Source organism: Pteronotus mesoamericanus, unplaced genomic scaffold (assembly GCF_021234165.1).
Source record: "Pteronotus mesoamericanus isolate MK-2021 breed Mesoamerican mustached bat unplaced genomic scaffold, CSHL_Meso_final contig_1210, whole genome shotgun sequence".
Classification (NCBI taxonomy): domain Eukaryota; kingdom Metazoa; phylum Chordata; class Mammalia; order Chiroptera; family Mormoopidae; genus Pteronotus; species Pteronotus mesoamericanus.
The window spans coordinates 1,029,342-1,051,161 of record NW_026555047.1 but is presented as its reverse complement, the minus strand read 5'-3'; the positions used below and the strand labels follow the sequence as shown (position 1 = coordinate 1,051,161).

Below are 21,820 nucleotides of genomic sequence, written 5' to 3'. Positions count from 1 at the left end.
CGCCAGCCCCCGCTCGGGGGGCCCGCTCCGCCCACCCGCCCGCGCGCGGGGCCGCGTGCTGCGCAGGCGCCGCACAGGTCCCGCCCCGCGACAACCTCGCCAATCAGCACGCGGGCAGGGAGCTTGGCCTGCTGCGGCACGAGGCTCGCGCGCTCCGCCCCTGCGTCCTTCAGCAGTGTCTCTGCCTGTCTCGTGGGGGTCTTCCTCCTGCGCTGTCACCACGTCCGCGCTTGGGATCCGAGGTGCCTGTCCAGTGTCGGACCCGTGTTTCACTCCCCGCTGTCCTGTCTCACAGCGTCCAAATTCTAAACCGGCGTCCACCTCCGGGGCAGCTGCCGCTGACCACCCCCCTATATATCCCAGGTCACATCCGACCCTTCTCTGACACCTCAGAATCCGGAAATACATCTCCTCCCCGTCTCCACCTTAGTCTAACCATCATCTTTCGCGTGGGAGTCCAGGACCTTCCTAAGGTCCTCTCGCCCTCCTTTTGCCCCTCCCCCTATAACCTCTTTTTCTCCCCAGCCAGAGGGTCCAGGTGGCGCTGCCCCCTGGCTTTCTTGTTCCCCCAGGGCAGGTACTTAAGACTGCTGCATGAGTGGCCAGTTGTGGCCGGTACCGGTCCAGGGCAGGCTGGACCCCCTGGCCGCTTATCCAAACGTGTGCTCTCTGGGTAAATGGGGGAATGCCGGTGGTAAGGCCCCAGGCTCCACCCTGGGAGGCAGAGGGGTGGTCCGCACACCTGTTTATCCCCTGCAGGTGTCTTTTCAGCCCTGGATCCCTTGGCTCAGGCTCTGGTTGGAGGCTGGTCCTGGGCAAGGAAACCCAAGCCCACAGCAGGCAGGTGTCATTTGTCATAAGTCTTCAGGTGAGTGCAATTTCTCAAGATTTCTTATGTCCTTTTTCTCCTGGGCTCCCCAAGGGGCAGCTGCACAAACAGCAACAGACTCAGGTGAGCAGGGCAAAGTGGCCAGGCAGTCGCCGAATTACAGAGCCAGTTTGAAGCCTTCCGTTCCTGTCTGCAGAGTTCAGACCCAAACCCAGGACTCCAGGATCCGGGCCTTAATTGGGTCTTAACTAGCTAGGTGTGTTTCCAGCATGTATGACTTTATTTCTTTTATTTTTTTTAAGGTTTTTAAAATTCTCATTCAAGAGAGGGAAAGCGGGGTAGAGGGAGGGAGCGGAGGAGAGAGGGAGGGAGAGAAAAACATCCATTGGTTGCCTCTTGCATGTGCTGAGGATCGAACCCACAACCTAGGCATGTGCAGCGACCAGGAATCGAACTGATGATGACCTTTTAGTTATGGAATGATGCTCCAACCAATGGAACCACACCGGCCAGGACATGACTTCATTTCTTAATTGAAGAAATAATTACAGAGACAAACACATTAATTGTAATCGGCGAAGCCATGTAATAACGTTTAAAGGAAAAAGTATTAGCCATCCCCACCTTGTGTCAGGGGTCCCCACCGTTACCTTCCCCCCATCCTGCTTCCAATTTTTTGGGCATACACAAAAAAGGAATTCCAAAAATAAAAATGCTAAGTCAGGCGGTAATTCTATGTTTAATTCTTTGAGGAACCACCATCCTGTCTTCCCCAGTGGCTGCCCCATTTCACCCTCCCACCAGCAGTGCACCAGTGCACGAGGGTTCTCCACATCCTTGCCAGCACTTGTTTTCTGGGTTTTGTTTTGTTTTTGATAGTAACCATCCTAATGGGTGTGCGGTGTTGGGTCCCAGGATTTTGACCTCAAAAACCACTGTCAAATATACACCATATGTGCCCCCACTTTCTCCGCACTTGCTTCTTAGGGAATCTGGCCCAAACCAGATTCTTGGGATTGTACTCCTAGCAGCTGGCCCAGCTGTGTGCTGCCAGTGACCTGACTGGGAGTGTGGACATGCCCCAGGAAAGAGGGATGGTGCTGCCCACTTCTCTCCCCTTTGCCCCTTTGAAATAAACTCCCTTTCCCAGGCTGGCTGGCTTAGTCCCCAGGCAGACACCCTTTCCTGCCCATCTCCGGAAGGGAAAAAAATAGAAATTAAATTGGGAGGTGCTATATGAGGAGCCTTTAAAAGACTGTCTATGGCAGCATCTCCCTTTTGGTGCTGTGTACGTTGGGACCCAGCCTTTCTCTTTGAGGAGTGGGGTGGGTGTCTTGGGTACTATATGGTATTGAGCAGTATCCCTTAACCTGCACCTACTTCATGCTAGGAGCATCTCCTAGTTATGACAACCACAGATGTCCCCAGACACTGCCAAGGTCCTTGCAAGCTCATAGGAGGTTAGGAAGGCACTCTCCTGGGGCCCAGGTTTACGGGAGCACCATATACCTTGGTCTTCAAAATGAGTGGCATTAAAACAATATTTTAAGAATCTAAAATGAACACGAAAGTTCATTGTGAACCATCAAAATTTTTATGCTGTATCAACAAGCACAAAGCCAAGAAATCCAACGATGCCAGATACTGAATTTATCTCACAGTCCTTTGAAAACCCAGTAGGAATAAACTGCTGAACGCAGGTACCATGCAGTTCAACAAAATGTCAAAATTTTATGTGAATAGAGGGTTAAATGAACAGTCCTATGTCAAGCCATTTTGGAGACCAAGGCAAAATGACACACATTCCACATTTATATGTGTTTTTGTGTCTTTTTTTTAATGGTTAACTTTTCCCCAAAACATTAAAGTGGTTGGAAAAATATTAAGATACTGAAAATCAATTGTAGTTTGAGATTAAATACTATTATTTGTCCCCAAACCTGAACTGATTAAAATTTCACTTTTATGGCTTTCACAGAAGCAAATGCAGCTATATTTTCTTTCTCTTTTTTTTAAATGTCTCCCCCTCTAAATCTGTTTAAAATTAAATTTCTTTAGGTAATATTGGTTAACAACAGTATACGAATTTCAGCTATACAACTTTATAATATGGCATCTGTTTACTCCATTGTGTACTCATCACCCAAAATCTAGTCTCCTTCCATCACTTTGTATTTTACCCCCTTTACTTATTTGACATTTCTTGACCCTGTTCCGTTCTGGTAACCACCAAACCATTGTTTGTGTCCATGAGTTTATTTTGTTTTATATTCCACATATGAATAAAATCATACAGTCCTTGTCTCTTTCCATCTGACTTATTTCAGTTAGCATGACACTATCAAGATCCATTTATGTTGTTGCAAATGACAATATTTCATCTCTTTCATGGCTGAGTAGTATTCTGTTGTATATATGAACCACATTTTCTTAATCCAGTCATCCATCAAGGGACACTTAGGTTGTTTCTATTTCTTCGTCATGAAGAATAATGCTGCAATGAATATATGGTATGTATGTATATCTTTATGAATACGTTTTCAAATTTTGGGGGATATATAACCAGAAGAGGGATTGCTGGGTCATATAGTAGCTCCATTCTTAATATTTTTTATTAGTGAAGAAGTTGAATGTTTTATTAAACTTTCTTGTTTTCCTGCAAGGCTACTGCTTCATTGAAAAAATAGCACCAGCAACTCAGTATATTGCCAAATTAAGATAGAATTGTGTGTCATCTGACACTAACAACTAGCAAAACCTTTTCTCCACTGCCAGTTATTTCCAATAGAAACATCAAGTATTTTGACTGAAATCCAGAGACAGATGTAAGTTACAAATTATGTAAGGCTTAAGATAACAATGTTATCCTTGAATTGCATAATTTTTATAACTAGATTTTACCACAGATGATTCCAGGAATTCTGAATATCCTAACTGTAGCCTAACCTAAAAATTACAGTGTTATGAAAAAAAAGTGCATATTGTGTTTATCTGCAGTCATTAGAAAATTAAGTGGTATTTTCTTCCAATAGCGTTGTAGTTTCTTTTTCCATTGGTATTACTAAAAGCTGCTAATTTAAATCTTATACCCACCACTAATTTAAGACAACTATGCTAGGTTAACTTGTTGCATGCTATTTTATTTAGGGGGTTCCATTTTCACTCCTCAATAGATGATACATATTTCTCATATGCTTCTCCACTCATTGGTTCACCTAGTTCTGAAGGGTTACTCAGAACTGTTCACATAATGAGAACAGTTTGCACAACATCAATGTAACCTGGCAGCCAAGGAGAGTGGACTGGGATGTGCATGTGTAAATAATGATAACATTATTGCAATAGAGGGAGTGAAAGATGCTGTTGAGCGAGCATGTGTACTATGTGGCCATCGCATTCAAAATGACTGAGCAAGTAGAGCAATGAACATGCATCAAATTCGGTTTGGTTCAGCGGATTGAGTGCTGGCCTCTGAACCAAAGGGTTGCCGGTTTGATCCTCAGTCAGGACACATGCCCAGGTTGCAGGCCAGGTCCCCAGTAGGGGGTGTGTAAGAGGCAACCACACATTGATGTGTCCGTCTCTTTTTCTCCTTCCCTTCTCCTTCCCTCTCTAAAAATAAATAAAATTTTAAAAAGTTTTGCGTTAAGCTTGAACATTCCTCCGCGGAAACTATTCAGATGATTCAGAAGGCCGCAGCTATGGGCAACTGGTGATTGGCAGCTTCATAACAACAATGTGCCCACTCATGCATCATGTCTTGTGCAGTTTTTTGATGAAACATCAAGTCACCCAGGTGACAGCTCCCCCAACAGCCCAGATTTGGCCCCCTGCGACTTCTGGCTTTTCCCAAAACTAAAATCACCTTTGAAAGGAAAGAGATTTCAGACTATCATTGAGATTCAGGAAAATAGGACAGGGCAGCTGATGGCAATTGGGAGAACTGTGTGAGATCCCCAGGTACTTACTCTGAAGGGGACTGAGGCATCATTGTCCTATGTAAAATGTTTCTTGTATCTTGGTATCTTCTCTTCAATAAATGCCACTTTTTCATATTATGAGGCTGGATACTTTTTGTATTATTTACATCCTCATGACTATTTTGTAACTGTGGATCAAGTTCCATAGTTTAGTGCCTATGTTTTCTAATACGTATTTTATTGTTTCAGGTCTTACATTCAAGACTTTAATCCACTTTTCTTTTTTAAAATATTTATTTTTAGAGAAAGGGATGGAGAAAGAGAGGGAGAGAAACATAATGTGTGGTTACCTCTTGAGTGCCCCCAACTGGGGACCTGGCCTGCAACCCAGGCATCGGAATCAAACTGGGAATAAAACCAGCTACCCTTTGATTCACAGGCCGGTGCTCAATCCACTTTTAGTAGATCCACTTTTGGTAGACTAGCCAGGGCCACTTTTAATTTTTGTGTATGGTGTCAGCAGTCTAGTTTCATGCTTTCGCATGTGGCTTTCCAGTTTTCCCAATGCTATTTGTTGAAGAGACTCCTTTCTCCATTGTGTTTTTTGGCTGCTTTGTCGAAAATTACTTGCCCAATGTGTGAGTATATTTCTGAACTCTCAATTCTGTAACATTGGTGTCTTTTGTTTTTCTGCCAATACTGTACTGTTTGACTACTGTGACTTTGTAGTATAGTTTGGAGACAGGGAGTGTGATATCCTCGGTTATTCGTGGTACCTGATGGATTCTCTCTCTGTGGATTTGAGGCAGTAAACTCTTGTTTAGGTTTTATATATTTAATTTTAGAGAGAAGGGAAGGGAGGAAGAAAGAGGGAAACACCAATTGGTTGCCTCTTGCACACAGCCTGACCAGGGACCAAACCCACAACCCAGTCATGTATCCTGGCCACAGTGACCCTTTGTGGGATGATGCCCAGCCAACTGAGCCACACCGGTCAGGGCTGAGGCAGTGAACTCTTGTTAGGATAGTTTAGCTCTTAGCAATTCAGTAGGTTGCTAAGTCCAGGTCTTTTATTTTTCAATATGAGGCGCTCTAGCAAGTTTGTTTTCTCTCACCCCTGCTGCCTCTACTGGGATCTGCTGCTTGGGTGAGCAAGGGGAGAAGGGTCCCCCGTCTTCTGTTTTACCTCCTTGCTAGTTGTGGCGCCTAGGCCACAGCTTGCCACACCGCTCTGCTACTTCTCTGCCTGTCACAGGTTTACCTTCACTAGGCTCTGGCTACTCAGGCCAGAGTGTAGTTTCTGTCCCTCCTGTCCCCTGGTTGCCATGTGAGGGGTGCAGCCTGACTCTTCCAGTGCTACCTTATCAGCAGGGATATGGTGGGCACTGGCCTGTATCTTGAGGATCTTATTTTTGCCCTTCCTTGTCCCACCTCCCCTTCTTATTCTGATGCACCACCTTCAGATGTCCCCAGGCGCCGTCTCTCAGGCATATCTGTGTGTAAAGCAGGGTCCCTTGTAGAGTTACAGTTGTCTGACTTTAAGGAGAGGGAAAAGGAGTGTTCTCGCTCTGCCGTGATGCTGATGTCACTCCTCAGATGTTTTTATGAAAACCATTAACTATTACAAAAATACATAAAATCATGGGAATCAGGGCACATTTTCTTTTGCTTCAAGCTGCAATATGGTTCAGCACTGCTCTGTCTGACCTGCATACATTAAATATTGTTAACAAAAATTTAACAGAATATCACAGATGTTATAATGGCAAAAGACAAGAAATGAATATTCCTGACTAGTTAATAAATATTGGTACCAGACAGCTGTTAAAAATTGACGATGCTGTGTTTTCTTAAGTGGCCTTGACTCTAGGAAATAAGCCTTAGGTGAACAAAGTATAGGCAGAAAGATGTGTATCAAATGCCACCATTTGTGTTTAAAATATAGAACCGTTAAGAATTGAATGTGTCCCCCACTGAAATTCATGTTGAAGCTCTGAGTCCCAGTGTGGCTGTACCTGGAGATGGAGCCTCTAAGGGTGTAATGAGACTAAACGAGATCAGAGGGGTGGGGCCTGGGTCCCCTGGGATTAGTATTGTTCTAAGAGACAAGGGAGAGCCCACTTGCTTTCTCTTCCCTCTGCCCAGGCATCAAGGAAAGGCTGTGCAAGGGAGGACAGTGAGAAGGCAGCTGTCTGTAAGCCAGGAATTGGGTCCTTCCAGAAACCAACCCTGCCAGAACCTTGATCTCAGACTTCCAGCCTCCACAACTCGTGAGGAAAATGACACTATCTTAGATACCTAAATTCTGTTTTAAGCCACCCAGTCTGTGGTGTTTTGTTATGGTAGCCCGCACAGACTAATATAATAGCTATTTTCATAATGTGCTATATCTGCATACAGTGTTTCTAGAATTTTCAAGAACTTGACAAGGGTTGGCGAGAACTGGGTAGGGGCGTTGGGGAGGGAACAGACTGTGTGCCATGTCCTTATATACTTGCTTGTTTTTGTATCCTTCATGTGATGGTTTAACGTATCTGGAAGTTCTGATATTCCTCCTTTGAAAACACAGAGTCTAATTCTCCTTTCCTTGAGTGTGGGCTGGACTAAGGGAAGTGGTCCTAACAAATGAAATGTGCAGTGAGAACAGAGGGATGGAGTGAGACTTCTGAAGGTAGATCGTAAGAGACACGTGGCTTCTGCCTGCTCTCTCTGGAATCACTTGCTGGGGGATAGGGGAGGCCAGCAGCCATGCTGGGAGAACACTCAAACAGCACTGTGGACAGGCCACGTGGAGAGAAGCTGAGGCCTCAAGTGAACAGTCATGTGAGGAAGCCATACTGGAAATGGCTCCTCCAGCCCCAGTCTCGCCTTCAGATGAGGCAGCCCCAGCCAGCAATTTGACTGCAGCCTCATGAAAAGACCCCAAGCCAAGACCACCCAGCTAAGTTACTTCCAAATTCTTGGCCTACAGAAATGGAAAATAATGTTTGTCATGGGGTAATTTCCTAAGGTAGCAATAGATAAATACACTTTGCAAGTATTATCCATTAAATGCCTTAAATAACCAATTTCTGCCAGCCACTGGGAAATTCCTAGATTTGCAAAATTTTGGAGCCAAAAGGACCCCTGGGTCATCCCAGCCATCAAGTGACCAAGGTTGCCAAATTTCCAGTACTACCACATCCAGGCAGGGCAGGTTTCAGAGCAAAGTTTAATGTATTCAGACATCAAAGTTATTTTCAAAAACATAGAAAGTCCCAAGTTGTCCTGTGAATCTCCTTGTGATCCGTGCTGAGGGCCGGGGCTGTTCCAGACATACCAGGTGCTGAGATGGAAGCTGTCGGAACCACCAGTCACCTGAAGGGGGAACATGGCAGGGTGAGCAGAAGGCTCTGGGCTCCTCCTCTTATGGGAAAAGAGGCACTGAGCAGTCGGAAGGAACACAGATGCTGCAGCCAGGTTTCAAAACCAGCTCTAGTTGTGCCATCTAGGAGCTGCATGGCCAGGGCCTCAGGCCATCTGTGATGTGGGGTAAAGCCATGCACTCTTTGAACTGTCATGTGGGCAGCGAGCTAATGACACAGGCAGCATGGGCAGCACATTGATGGTCACGCCAGGGACTAATGGAAAGGTCTAAGGGCTCATTACTGTTCAGAGCAGCCCATCCAGGGAAGCCAGTGGCTGTGGGCCAACCTCCGCTGTCCCCAAATATAAACTGGGCATTCCTCTGTTCTGCCCAGGCCTGGACGGGTTGAGATGGCACGCAGGGTACACGGTCAGTCTCCAGGATTGAGCACTGAGGAGCAGTGCCCACTCCACTGCCTCACAAACTGAGGCTGCCAGCTGGCGGCTCTGTGCCAATGGGCAGGAGGTACCTGGAGTGCCTACTCCGGAGCTCTGCCCACAGACATTCTCCAGGGTCAACAGTCCAGGTGAGCCTTCCCGCCCTGCTGCCCCAGGCCTGGAAGTGTGGGAACCCACCTTATGGAAGCGTATCACCTGCCGAGAGTCGCTAAACTTACCAGAAGGGTCTGAGGAGGGTCAGTTTAATTAGTGATCCTTCTTAAACTTGCCATTGACGTAGGGCACCCAGTCCAGAATCAGCCGCCAGTCGGTGGCCCACACTAGCCCCACGGCGCCCACAGCGCCCCACATGCCTGCTGTGGGAATCCTGTGAGAGGAGCAGCAGGGGTCAGGCCCTGCTGGGGGCTCATCCTCCTGGTAGCACATGTTGGTCCCTCCCTCCATCCCTAGCTACCGTAATATCAGTCACTCACCATGTACTGGCCCCTGCCCAATGTGTGGACACATCCTGCTGACAATCCTGCAGGTAAGGCACCGGCAGAAGACCCTAAAGTGACACAACTGCTGTCTGCTTTCCTATTGTGATCTGCCTAAGGTTTCATCTGAGGAATTTGCTACTAAGAAAACAACCCAAGCTTGTAACTACTACAGCCAACAGCCAATGTGTGCATGCACTGTATATACAGTTTACAGTGACTGGCTAACCCCTGCAACAGCCTAAAACTGAAGGAGGCATGACTATCAGGGTCTCTGTTTTACAGATGAGACCAGGCAGAGAGGGTGATTCACTCCCTGAGGACAAACAGTCTTATACCATAGATCTCATTTGTTCACTTTCTCTTGTGCACTGACTAGAACATCAGCCACAAAGGTTACATTTATCAGTGTCTCTGGCACTTAACAGTCCTAGGTGCTAGCACATACTGTGTGCTCAAAGTGCTTACTAACTGAAAGCCTGGAAGAGGCTGTCGCTGCTCTGACCAGCCCCACATGAAAATGGACCAACTGACCTTGGGGATGTCCGGGACAACAGGCAGAGGGACTGTATGGGCGCTGGTGGTTCTCACCTGATACGCCAGGGACAACCTTCACCTTGCAACCCTGGCCATTCCAGCTGTCAATCACCACTATCAGTGTCCACCTGAAGGTCCCTGCCAGAGCCATTGTCCAGAGGCGGCTCCCACTCCTCTCTCCCTACCTGAGCTCGCAGACAAGACTACCGGGTGTAGTCCCCTCTTTCTTAGCGCCTCACCCTGTCAACCCCAATCCCATCGGCCTCCCACATGGGAGCAGGGACAGGTGCAGGCGTAAGCTTCACGCTCCCTGTTCAAGGCCATTTAAAACACCAAAAGCAAAGCCGGGAACACACAGGATCAGTTTTCAGGCCCGAACAGTTGAGCCAAGGGTGCTGGGCGGGGACAGGGTGGGCGCCTCCCGGGCGGGCACCGTCGCGGCCCCCAGGTAGAGGTGGGAAAATTGAGGCTCAGAGCGGTTTGGCCACGGGAACAGAAGCTCGCCGTGTAGGTGTGCCCGAGTCAGACCACTCCGCCTCTCTGTGCCTCAGTTTACGCATGTGTGGCCCGGCACGATTTGAGGTCTGGGGGCGGCAGTGCGCGCAGATAGGGGCCGCACAGAGGCGGCGCGGATTGGGGAGGGCGGGCACAGGGTGCGGAGGGCGGAGGCCGCGACCTCACCAGTTCTTGGCCAGTTGAAGGTAACGCGGGCCCAGCAACTTGCTCAGCATCACGACGGAGTTCGCAGCTCAGGGTGACCCTGGTTCCGCCCGCCTGGGACGCACTGCGTAGGCGCGTAAGAGGCCCCGCCCCGGGTCGACGGACCACGCGCAATCCAGACCGGGACACTGCGCGCGCAGACCCAGAATACATTAGCAGTCATTTCCGGGGCGGGGCGGATGACGTTTAGATTAGGGCGAGTGTGGGCGGGCCTATGAGCACGTGACCCAGCGCCTCTAGCTAAGTCTTCGTACCAGCTGTCACCGAGGCCCCAGCTGTGCGGCCTCCAGAAACTAGGACCGGCTCACGACATTTGGCCGGTGGCTTTGTGTTTTTACTATGTGCCAGAACTTCATTTGCAACTAACAAAACTGAGGCCAGGCGAGGAGGGGGCTTGCCCAGGGTCGCCCAAGGGTCAGGGTATGATGTGAACCCACTTCTAGAGAAGTGGGGCTCTCACTGACCCGTTCTTAATGGGGACTTCGTCAAAGGGCAGAGCTTCCCCAAACCTGTTTGCTTCTCGCGATTGTCTGTTGGAATTCTGTGCACGTTTCCTTCGACGAGTGCAGAGCTTCCTTCTCCCGGCGGCGGAGGGCGGCCAGCTCCGGACCCCGAGGACACCCGAGTCCCCTGATAGATGATGTGATGGGGTGACAGGCCCACCCCATCCTGGCTGACCGCCGCCAGGGCTCGCTAGAACCCCGCGTAGAAAGCAGCAGGCCTGGAGGTAAGTCCCGGACGCCGCGGGTGTGCTGCCCAGCCCTGCCTCCTCCCAGAGCCCTCAACCGCCTGCCTGCAGGAGCTGCAGGCTCCGACCTGCCCCTGGTCCCCGGCCCTGGACTGGGAGCCGGGAATAGTAGGTGGTGACTATAGCCTCGTTTCTCATTCACTTCAGTTCCTCGAGAATTTTTTAGTTTAGTAGTTTAGTCATAAGACAGGGCCTGAAAAAGTCTCTGTCCTTGGTGGAAACTTAAAAAGTGGGAAGTAGGGGCCGTTACAAAGATTTGTTGAGAAAAGGGAGAAAGAATAGAGCCGGCCTGAAAAGACTAGCAGACACGGGCATGGAGGCCTGGGTCTACGGGTCTTGGATTCAGCAGTTCCTGAAGCCCTGCCTCTATTGCTTCTTCTGCATAATGTATTCCAGCCAGGACAAAAACGGGGTAAGAGTTTTATGGCATGTTGTGTAACTTCAGACATGGCTAGATCCAGGAGTCTGGCAATATTATTATCAATCTCTTCTTTTTTTTCTCTCAGCTCTTTTCTCTGTGTCACCCTTATTTTCTGGCAAACTCTTTCTGGGCAGCATGGCCCGCAAACTCTGGGTTCATTTTCCAGCCGCTCTTGCAGGAACATGGTACCTCTTTCCCAATAATTGCAGAAAACGTCCCAAGGCTGGTTTTTGATAGCCTGCTTTGGAAACAGGGCAGGATCAGCTTCTCTCATATGAGGACATAGGCTGAAATGGAAAGAAGAGGATCCCCAAAAGAGAATAACCAGGATTCTGTGACCAGAGGAGATGTTGGGTAGCATGAGCTGCCGACCTCCCTCCCACCCTGCTGAACCTCTGCTGAGGCCTCCTGGATTCCGTTTGTTCCTGTCTGCCCCTCCGGGGACAACTGAACTCCTTTTCTTGTTTTTACTATTGAGAAATTCCCATCACATACAATTAACCATTAAAATATAGAGTGCAGTGGCATTTAGTGCATTCATCGGGTTGTGCAACGACCGCCTCTATCTAGTTCCAAAACATTTTCATCTCTTAAAAAAAGCCCCGCCCCCATCAGCGGTCACTCCCCAGCCCCTGACAACCATGAATCCACTTCCTGTCTCTGTGGGTTTGCCTGTTCTGGACATTTCACACAAATGGAATCACATTGTGTGGCCTTGTTTATCTGGCTCCTCTCATTGAACATCGTTTTCAGGGTTTATCCACGTTGTAGCAAACGACAGTCTTCACTTTTTTTTTTTTCCCAACTACAGTTGACATTCAACATTATATTAGTTTTGGGTGTACAGCATAGTGGTTAGACATTTATATAATTTATGAAATGATCCTCCCCATAAGTCTAGTACCCACCTGGCACCATAAGTAGTTATTACAAGTGCTTTTCTCCTTTTCATGGCTAATATTCTAGTGTCTGGATGGACACATTGTGTTTGTCCATTCATCTGTGGATGGATTCTTTTAAAATTTCTACTTTATTGATGTTTGACATACAAAAAATACATATATTTAAAACATACAGGTTGGTGTTGGACATGTGCATGTCTGTGAAACCATCACCATCACTGATCCAGTGAACACCTCCCCCACCCTCCTCCCAGCCATCACTCATCTGCTCTCTGCTGCTATCAATTAGTTTGCATTTTCTAGACTTTTCTATAAAGGGAGTCATACAGTTTGCTCTCTTTGGTGCCTGGCCTCTCCCACAGAGCGTAAGTATTCGGAGAGTCATCCGGTCGTCGTGTCTGTCGTCCTGCTGCTGCTGAGCTGTATTCCTTGCTATGCGTAGACAGGTCTCGTTCAGTCACCCGGGGAAGGGCATTCTGGTTGTTTCCAGGGTTTTTCTATTATAAATGAAGCTGCAATGGATGATCATGTCCATATCAAATGAGTGTCTTGGTTTGTCTTGGGTGGGTGCCTGGGAGTGTAGGGGCTGTCTCACAGGAAAGCATATGTTTAACTGTTGAAGAAACTGCCAGACTTTAAAAACAACATATTTTAGTCAGTTATTTTTAGAGAGAGGGGAACAGAGGGAGAGAGGGAGAGAAACAATGATTGGTTGCCTCTCCTACATGCCTGTTGGGGACCAAACCTGCAACCCAGGCACATGCCCTGACTGGGAATTGAACTGACAACCTTTCCCTTTGCAGGACAACGCCCAACCAACTGAACCACACTAGAGTGCCAAACTCTTTTTAAAAAATTGATGTACAATTGACATATAACATTACACTAGTTTCAGGTGTGCCGCCACTGTTTTCTGAAGTAGCTGCACCTATCCACCAGTCACATGGGAATCCTGTAGCCTTTGCATGTTTTACTACTTTTAAAGGGACACTTGCTATATCGTTTCCCATGGCTGTCGTAACAACTGACCGCTCGCCAGCCCACATGAAACAACAGGAATTTAATCTCTTGCCTTCTGGGACCAGAAGTTCCAGACCAAGGTGTCACAGGATTGCGCTCCCGCCAGAAGCCCCAGGGGCAGGTCCTTTCCTGCCTGTCCCAGCTTCTGGCAGGTTCGTGTGCTTGGGCTTGTAGCCACATCACCGCAGTCTCTGCCTCCTTTGTTCCTCAGCTTCTCTCTCTCCTGTGTCTGTGTTTCTCCTCTATGTGTCTCGTATAGGCACACTGTCATTGACTGGGTTCCCACCCCATAAGGTAAAATGACTTCATCTCAGATCCTTCCCTTGGTTACATCTGCAAAACCTGTTTTCTAATGCAGGCAATCCTCACTTTATTGCACTGCACAGATGATAGATATTTTTTTGTTTGACCAGGGAATTTTCCTTTTTCTTTTTGAATTGTAAATAACTTTTTCCACTTATCAAAATTTATCAAAGAACTCCCCAAATTACTAAATTATCTTATTCTTATTTTTAAATTTTTTTTACTTTTATTGCATTTATGTTGAATTTACTCCTGGGCCGTTAAGTTTTCGTTTCTTCAGTTTCCTGTGGGAAATCATCTTCATTCTTCAGGAATTATTCATTTTCCGGAGCAGACCACCATTTCGTATTTTAAATGCCAGGGCTCTCACGCACCCCCTGTGGACCTTAATTAGGTATTCACGGTGCTCTTCTCCTTTCTCAGTGATGCTCACATCGTGTGCCTTTGTCTCCAGGCAGGCACAGCAGACCTTCCAGAGGCTTCTCCTGCATCTCAGAAGGGGCATGCGGCCTCCGGACCTGGCATCTTTTAGGCCTCAGATGGTGCACTTTTTACAAATTGAAGGCCAGACCCTCCACCAGCAAAATTATTACAGCTTGCTTCATTGTGGTGGCCTGGATCTGAACCCACCGTATTTCTGAGGCCTCCCTGTAAGGCCTTGTTCACAGGCTCCAGGTGCCACCATCGCCAGCTGCAGCACAGTATGACCTCTGATGACACGCACCATGGAGTGGCGTGGTTCTCCCCGTGTTAGTCTGGCACGTCCTTTCCCTCCCTGGTCCAAGGGTGACAGGGCTGCTCCAGGAGGCCGGGCTCAGCAGGTTCTCATCAGGCCCTGGCCATATGCATCCATCTTCTGAGAGCCAAAAGGGCTGCTGGAGGCCTGGGCAGAGGCAGGCGACAGGCACCCGGTGCACCACACCCTGACATCACCACTGTCAAGGTGACATACCCATCATTTTATTTCCTGATGCCTCATCCACTGCCCACAGGGTTTCTCGGAGCTGAGTGAAGCAAGCTTTCCTTCCAGAAATTTCCAGAGCCAACCCTTGCTGGGACAGAGAGGGGATGCCTCATTTTGTGAGAATTTAGGCACCTTTTTATTCCCCCTCACCAGAGGACGTTTTTCATTGCTTTTAGAGAGAAAGCTAGAGGAGCAGGCAGGAGAATGACAAACATGGATGTGAGAAACCTTGACCAGGTGCCTGCCACACATGCCCCATCTGGGGACCAAACCTGCAACTCAGGCGTGTGTCCTGACTGGGAATTGAACCTGCAGTCCTTCTGTGCACTGGATGATGCTCCAACTGAGCCACACCGGCCAAAGCTCGGCACCTTTAGGATGTATCTTTTTTATTTTTAAAAGATTTTATTTATATTTTTAAAGAGAGGGAAAGGGAGGGAGGGAGGGAAACATCGTTGTATCCACTGGTTCTCTCAAATGCCCCCTGCCTCCAACTGGGGACGTGGCCCACAATTTGGCTACCTGCCCTGACTGGGAACTGAAATGGCGACCTTTTGGTTCACAGGCTGGCACTAAATCCACTGAACCACACCAGCAAAGGCTAAGATGTATCTCTAAACACTTCTGTTGAGATGTAATTCACACACTGTGCTGTTCACCCATTTAATATACACAATTCCATGGCGTCTGGTATATTGCATCAATAATCTAAAAATTAACGGGCAGCATCTCTGGAAGCAGCCTTTCTGTGTGAGCCAATCCCAGTCCCAAGTCACCAGGAGCCCCTATTATAAGTGCAGGTTCCTGCCTCACATGGAGCTTTGGTGTTAGGAGAAATTGTGGTTGTCTTTCCAGATGAGTCAGTGGCTTTGCTGGCCTAATTCAGCCCACCCCAGTCAGATCCCTGTTGTGGCTGAATTGTTGTGCCCCTCCCAAAACACATGGTAAGTCCTGACCCGTGGTACCAATGAACAGGATATTATTTGGAAAGGGGATCTTTGTAAATGTCATTAATGTGAAGTCATTCAGGAATTGGGTGGCCCTGATGCAGTGACAAGTGTATCTGTAAGAGGGAGATGTGGACACAGACATGGGATAAAGAGAAGCCATGTGAAGACAGAGGCAGAGACTGGGGTGAGGTGGCCGCAAGCCCTGGAGTCTCTGGAGGGAATGTGGTCCTGTGACACTATAACACCTTGACCTTGAACTTCAGTCCTTCAGGATGTGAGAATCAATCACAGTGGGTTTAAGCTGCCTCCACCCACGTGTGGCACTTTGTTAGGACTGCCCCAGGACACTCACACCCCCAGTGCCCGGGCATCCTGAAGAGTCCCACATCCTCAGTACCATCCTCACAGGACACAAGCATCAGGCCAGTCAACAATCTGCTCCCTCATATTTGAGGCCAGGGACCCCGAGTTCAGGGGACCACCTTTTTTGCTGCCCCCCCCCCCGCCCCATTGCTAAGAACACAGTTGCTGAGAGAGCAGGAGACAGCTGAGCATTGTCATATGTCACATTTATTGCTACAGTGCTGTTATGTACAGGTCTCCATATTGACTTCACAGGGTCTCATTTAAAATTTCCAAAGAATCCAGCCAGCTGTGTGGGCACTTGTATAAAATTATTTTTCTTAAAAAATTAAAAAAAAAAACCAACAAAAAACCAGTTACCTTGAGGCACTCAGAGCACAATTTCCTTTAAGTGTGGTTGCCCCCCCCCCCACCCCCAGTGCTACGTCTTCCCCTGCTGGGTTAATCTCATGTTATATAATTTAAATTACTTTTTAAAAAATTAATTTGAAGGAGGGGGAGGAAGAGAGGAAGAGAAACATTGATTTGTTGTTTCACTTACTTATGCATTCATTGGTTGATTCTTCTATGTGCCCTGATCAGAGACTGAAAAACCTTGGCATATCCAGACAATATAACCAACTGAGCTACTGACCAGGGCTACACTTTAAATTATGTATGTAAGAAAGACACAGTTCAAAAATCTGCAGTCCTCGGGGATACTAGAGCCCTTGGCCCCTGCCTGTCTGGACCAAGGGGCAAGACCAAAAGCAGAGTAAGAGGGAAATTGAGGCAGGTTCCCCAAGAGAGACAATACACAACAGACCAAGGGAATCATCAGGTGAACTGATAGCTTCTTGCTGTCCCAATGGGTCTTAGATAAGACCCTAGAAGAGAACCCAGGTGGTATCAGGGGTTAGGAGTTGGCCCTGGACCCAAGCCTGGATGTCTTGCCTGGTGCTGGCCGTGGGGTGCTTTTGAGCTTCCCACAGAGCACTTTGCTTCCTAACCGTGGGGAGTTCTAGTCATTTGGTGGGGATGGGGGGGTGGTGTATGTGTGTCAGGTGGCCCTGGAAACGTGGGGAGAGTTCCCACTCCCCAGCATCCCACTGAGATGTTGGTGGGGTGAACGCAGTTAGGCTGAGGGTCCTTAAGGCCTCTATGGGTCGGGTGGGGGGCATACAGGTAAGGAAACTGAGACCCCAGCAGGCCTGATCCTGTACCTGGGTGACATGTAGGGTGACCCACCATTGCAGTTTTCCTGGGAACTGCAGGGGGTCCAAAAATGCAGATGATCAGTGTAAACCTGGGACAGTCCTGGAATGAATTGGTCCCCCTGGTGACACATGAGAGAAGTTGATACCAAAGGGGACTTAGGGAAGCCTGGTCACCACAGCCCACAGGCCCAAGGGTGACATACCCTTCTCCTTTTGCAGTTGGGCAGTATTTGGACAGGTGTATAACCTGGGGGGTTTTCTGAGCCAGGGACCCTGTACCTTCTCCCTGCTCTGTCCACGCCCACTTCTGGCCCATCCACACCAGGACAGCCACTTGGTAGGGGCTGGTGGGGTACTGCAAGTTTTCTGTGCTGACCTTGAACGACATAGAGCCTTGCTGCCACAGTGCAAATACAGGCTTGGGTTCCCAGGTCAAAGGGAAGGAGGAGGAGGAGTCTGGGAAGGCCCCACAGTGTTGTGCTCCAGCAGTACAGTCCTCATGTCCTAGAAACTGGGTCACAATTCTAGAGTTCTGTGGGCTACAGGGAGAGCAACTTTTGGGATCCCAGAGAGGGATGTAGGGAGTGTGGCATGCTGTTGGGAGGTGCCCAAAGAACCAGAGTGACTTCTGGAGGAGGGCCCTTAGCCTTTTCACCTGGGAGAGCCGTACTTCAGCTGAGCCTCTGCCCCGCCTGAGAGACTAGAGTGTCCCCTCTCTTGGAGGGAGAGAGGATCATGAGGGGAGGCCCCCATCAGGGTGAAAGTCCACCCACCACTTCACCCCAAAGCAAGAAAACAAACCCCAACATCTAAAAAACTAAAATGAGAGCCACCCGTCCCTGTTCTCCCTGTGCCCCACAGATGGGCTCCTGGTGCAGGAGTGGGGGACCTCAGGTTTACAGTGGGGTCTTCTTAATACCACTTTTCATCTGTTTGATCGTGAAATGTGATGCTCAGTTCTAGAAACAGCAGCAGAAATAGCAAGAGACATGAAACTTTTATACAAAAACATTTGTTGCTTACAAAACATACGCCAAAAAAAGCTAAAAAAAAAAAAAAAAGACCAAAGGCATCCTCCTTGCTAATTTTCTTCTACATTAAAAAAAAAAAAAATTCTCATAACTAGCATTTTATTTCCCTTAAAAAAAATATCAGGCATAGGCACAATTTGCTGGTGGCTTTTAAAGAACAAGCCAGTTTTTCACAGAGTTTCTCTCCAGCGAGTGATATGTTTCAACTTTTCCATGTTTTATACTTAAGGCATTTTTTTCCTTTTCTGACAAAGTGTATTGTATATTTCATTTGCTTTCCAGTTTTTACCAAAAAAAAAAAAAAAAGAAAGAAAGAAAGCTTCTTTTGGCCAGAGCTTGGGTAGCAAGGCCAAGATGCAGTTTCAGGATCCATCAGGCAAGTCCCAGGGCATAGGGGTGGCTGAGGCCTGGGGGTGGATACAGCAGGGTGCCTGGGAGGGCTCCTAGACCCAGTTGTTGCCTCCAGGGCTCCCATCACTTGCAGCTTCCTTAGGTTGGTGTTGGCTCAACACTGACCACAGGCTTGTGTGAGGTGTGGACCGGCTGGCCCACATTGACGATGGACCTGATACCTTGTGTGACCATCCCAGGTTAGACTGAGGTCGGGTCAACTTAGCTGACGGTGGCGTACCTTTCACATATGACCAGCAGGGTTGTGGGCCTCACTCAGGCCTGGGTGGGTGGCTGAAAGCACCATCTGCGGGTCTCCGACCACACCTGACACCTTCTCCTCTTCTCGTCGCTTCAAGCAGGCTGCTTTGGGGTTCAGGTTACGTTCTGGTGGTAGAGGGAGAGGACTGTGGGAGACGGTCCCCGAGAGAGGGAACATGAGGAGACAGGGTGTGGGGAGTGTGGCAGAACGCTGGAGGAAGGCAAGGGCCCCACCACGTGCGGCTGCCTCCATCTGTTGACTTGTCCTCCCATTCCGAGAAGACTGCAGGGCCGCGGGGTTGTAAAGAACAGGTTGGGTGTCCTGGTGGGGGTGTCAGAGTCTGAGATGTGGACAGAGCCCAGAAGCTAGTGCAACCCACTTCCAGTGAAGCACCATTGGCATGCAGGTGGGAAGGGGCTAGGGTGGGGACTCCTGGCCTGGGCGCCTACCTCGCACCTGCTGCTCCAGGCCCAGGATGACCTGCACGGCCTGCTGCAGGATGAGCAGTTTGGTCTGTGCCTTGTCCGACTTGAGGTGCATCTGGCACATGCGCCCCAGCTCCCGGAAGGCCTCGTTAATGTCCCGCACACGCACCCGCTCCCGCGCGTTATTGGCCATACGCCTCTCCCGGTCCCTCAGGTCTTTCTCCTCCAGGGATAGCACCTCCTCCGTACTGCTGGGTCACAGCACCAGGGCCTCTGTTAGTTATGTGCAGGGGAATGGGGGGGCCCCCCGAACAGTGGGTAGGTGGGTGGGCAGGGCCAGGGGTGTGGAGAGGGCACCCGATGGCTGTGTGTGAATGTGGGTGCTTCAGCACAGGGGCAGGTCTACGGCTTGCATTTGAGGGCAGGCACCATGGCATGAGTGCGTGTGCCTAGTGTGTGCATCTTCATGTCCATAAAAATGTGCTCCTGAACCAAAAACCATAGGCAGTGTGCCTGTGTTCCGCTCTAGACAAGGCTTTGTCATGTCCCTTGGTCAAGGCTCGTCAGTCACCAGGACATTTCATAGTAATGGAGGTGGGCCTTTCCATCTACCCCTTGCCCATCCCACATGCCCCAGGACTGGCCAGGAAGGCAAGAGAGGCCTGGCGTCCCTCCTGGGATGACGACCTTCCCCATTCAGAGCAGTAACCTGCTGGGTGAGGGAGAGCTGGGCTTGCCTGGGTGGATCAGTCAGGGTGGAGGGGCTGAGGAGACTGGCTCAGCAGGCAAAGGCCTGGGAATGGTCCAGGACACTAAGTCCCACAAAGAGCCAACCAGCTCATACCCTCCAAGACTCCACACTGGACTGTGGCTACCCTAACGGCTATGTCTGGAGTGCCCACCATAAGCCTTACCCAGAGGCTCCAACTCTGGGCTGGGAGCGTTAGCTCCCTGGGTCTGGGGCTTCTGCTCTTCAGATCACAGTGATGGCTCCAATTTATGGAGTGCTGTGCGTGCTGGGCGCTGAGTTGGGCCCACTGACCACACAAGATTCTGGAACTGGAGCTCAAACACCTGCCCACCTGGTCCACACCCAGCCCAAGCCCTAGTAGCTGCATGGCCGTGTGGCTTTGGAAAAGTGACCTCACTCTCTGCCTGTTTCTTTTTCAGTAGAATGGGGGCTAAATCGAAATCAGGACATTCAGTTGCCACACTCAGTTGTTGTGATAAAATGAACACGAGTGAAGGCCTGGCACGCAGCATGCGCCTGAGACACAGGAACCTGGACCCCTGGTGCCGTCCTGCTCCTGTGCTGGGGGGGGCTGTTGCCCTCACCCTGCCTGCTGGCCCCGGAGCCCAGGACAAGCGCGCAGACCAAACTGACAGCCAGGCCCAGAGGCTGGTGCTCCTCAGTCCCCTTTCTTCTCTCAAGTCTCCACTGGGGGCTTTGCAGAGGAAAGGGCCTGAGGTTGCCACCAGCCATCCAGTACTCGGGCAGCAAGTGCGAGGTAAGGAGGGGCTGCCGGTGGAAGCAGAGACGGACAGGCTGGGTGGGGGAAGAGCGCAAGAGTCAAGAGAGCAGAGAGGCGAACGCGGGGACGTGGCATGATGCCCACACCAAGTGCAGATGCGGAAACCTGAGAGCTGAGGGGACAGTGCGGGGGGGGCCAGAGCCCCAGCTCCAGTACAAGCGACAGTGCTGCAGGAGAAAAAGGGTTAACGGGTGTGCAGGACGGGGAAGAGTTAAGGAAGCAGTTGGTTTTGGGGGAGAAGGGAGTCACCTGGGGGAGGTTTTCAGATGGTCACCCAGCCCTGGGAAAGGGGGGTGAACCCCCTTTGCAGATGGGGGTTTATGGGGTCCCACGAGGTGTCTGCTCAGAGTGACAGCGACAGCCTCTGGGCCCCAAGAGACACTGGCACCTACTGGCCAGGCTCTGGGCTTCCTGAGACGGAAGGAGTGGGCAGGGGTCCCTAGGGTCCAGGATACAATTCTGAGCCCAAGTGCCCAGGTCTGTAGGGCTAGGGGTCCAGAGTCTCATCCTCCCATTCCAGAGGGAACACGGGCCGGGCCAGGCCAGGCAGAGGGCAGCTGGTTCAGAATGGGAGAACGGTCACTACAAGGTGTGGTCACTATGGGGAGGTGGTCACTGTGAGAAGAGACCAGTCACTGCAGAGAGGTGGTCACTGCAGGGGAGGCGGGCTCCAGGAAGGGGAAGGAGAGAGCGGGGGCGGGGGGGGGGCAGAGGCGACGGGAGGGGAGCAGTGCCCCCACTGACCTCGCACCTGCTGCTCCAGGTTCAGGATGACCGACACGGCCTGGTGCAGGATGAGCAGTTTGGTCTGGGGCTTCTCACTGTTGAGGTGCAGCTGGCACATGCGCCCCAGCTCCTTAAAGGCCTCATTGATGTCTCGGACCCGCAGTCGCTCCCGAGCGTTATTGGCCACCCGGCGCTCCTTCTCCCGCTCAGCCTTCTGCTCTGGGGGGAGAAGGTCGTCCTCGTCCTCGTCCGGGCTATGGGGGTGGGGGGGGCCAGGGGGCCAGAGGGAGACAGTGAGGCG

General features: G+C 49.9%; 2 protein-coding genes, 1 long non-coding RNA gene and 1 other non-coding gene across 8 annotated transcripts in view; 1 reads left to right on the top strand and 3 right to left on the bottom strand.

Annotated features, from left to right (window-relative positions):
* The first annotated feature begins 160 nt into the window (after positions 1-160).
* LOC129081651 (uncharacterized) lies at positions 161-1,625 on the top strand. The gene is made up of 3 exons (XR_008530328.1): positions 161-242; positions 923-1,085; positions 1,259-1,625. It is a non-coding gene; the product is annotated as an uncharacterized LOC129081651 (long non-coding RNA).
* Positions 1,626-2,404: 779 nt separating this feature from the next.
* On the bottom strand, positions 2,405-2,544 carry LOC129081708 (small nucleolar RNA SNORA8). The gene has a single exon (XR_008530329.1). It is a non-coding gene; the product is annotated as a small nucleolar RNA SNORA8 (small nucleolar RNA).
* A 5,402-nt stretch (positions 2,545-7,946) lies between these two features.
* On the bottom strand, positions 7,947-10,405 carry LOC129081642 (cytochrome b-c1 complex subunit 10). The gene is made up of 3 exons (XM_054587313.1): positions 10,248-10,405; positions 8,772-8,920; positions 7,947-8,106 (listed from the first exon to the last, which is right to left on the bottom strand). Exons 1-2 carry the CDS (start codon positions 10,295-10,297, stop codon positions 8,800-8,802), a joined length of 171 nt encoding a protein of 56 aa, XP_054443288.1. The 5' UTR covers positions 10,298-10,405; the 3' UTR covers positions 7,947-8,106; positions 8,772-8,799.
* Positions 10,406-18,159: 7,754 nt separating this feature from the next.
* TCF3 (transcription factor 3) overlaps positions 18,160-21,820 on the bottom strand; it is a 37,324-nt gene continuing 33,663 nt past the window's right edge. For 2 of the 5 annotated variants that reach the window (XM_054587231.1, XM_054587234.1), the window contains exons 18-19: positions 21,538-21,773; positions 18,160-18,961 (exon numbers count right to left, since the gene is read on the bottom strand). In XM_054587231.1, the coding sequence (XP_054443206.1) occupies positions 18,819-18,961; positions 21,538-21,773 (379 nt within the window). In that variant the 3' untranslated portion in view covers positions 18,160-18,818. Of the gene's footprint in view, positions 18,962-19,285; positions 19,513-21,537; positions 21,774-21,820 lie in introns of all 5 variants that reach the window. The other 3 variants (XM_054587239.1, XM_054587245.1, XM_054587255.1) reach the window with 3 other exon arrangements.

Bases quoted from the DNA above. Each gene is read 5' to 3' on its own strand.
- LOC129081642 (XM_054587313.1), bottom strand. From the start codon at position 10,297: ATGCTGAGCAAGTTGCTGGGCCCGCGTTACCTTCAACTGGCCAAGAAC. The intron at 8,921-10,247 runs GTGAGGTCGCGG...CTCCTCTCACAG, and splicing joins CTTCAACTGGCCAAGAACTG to GATTCCCACAGCAGGCATGT.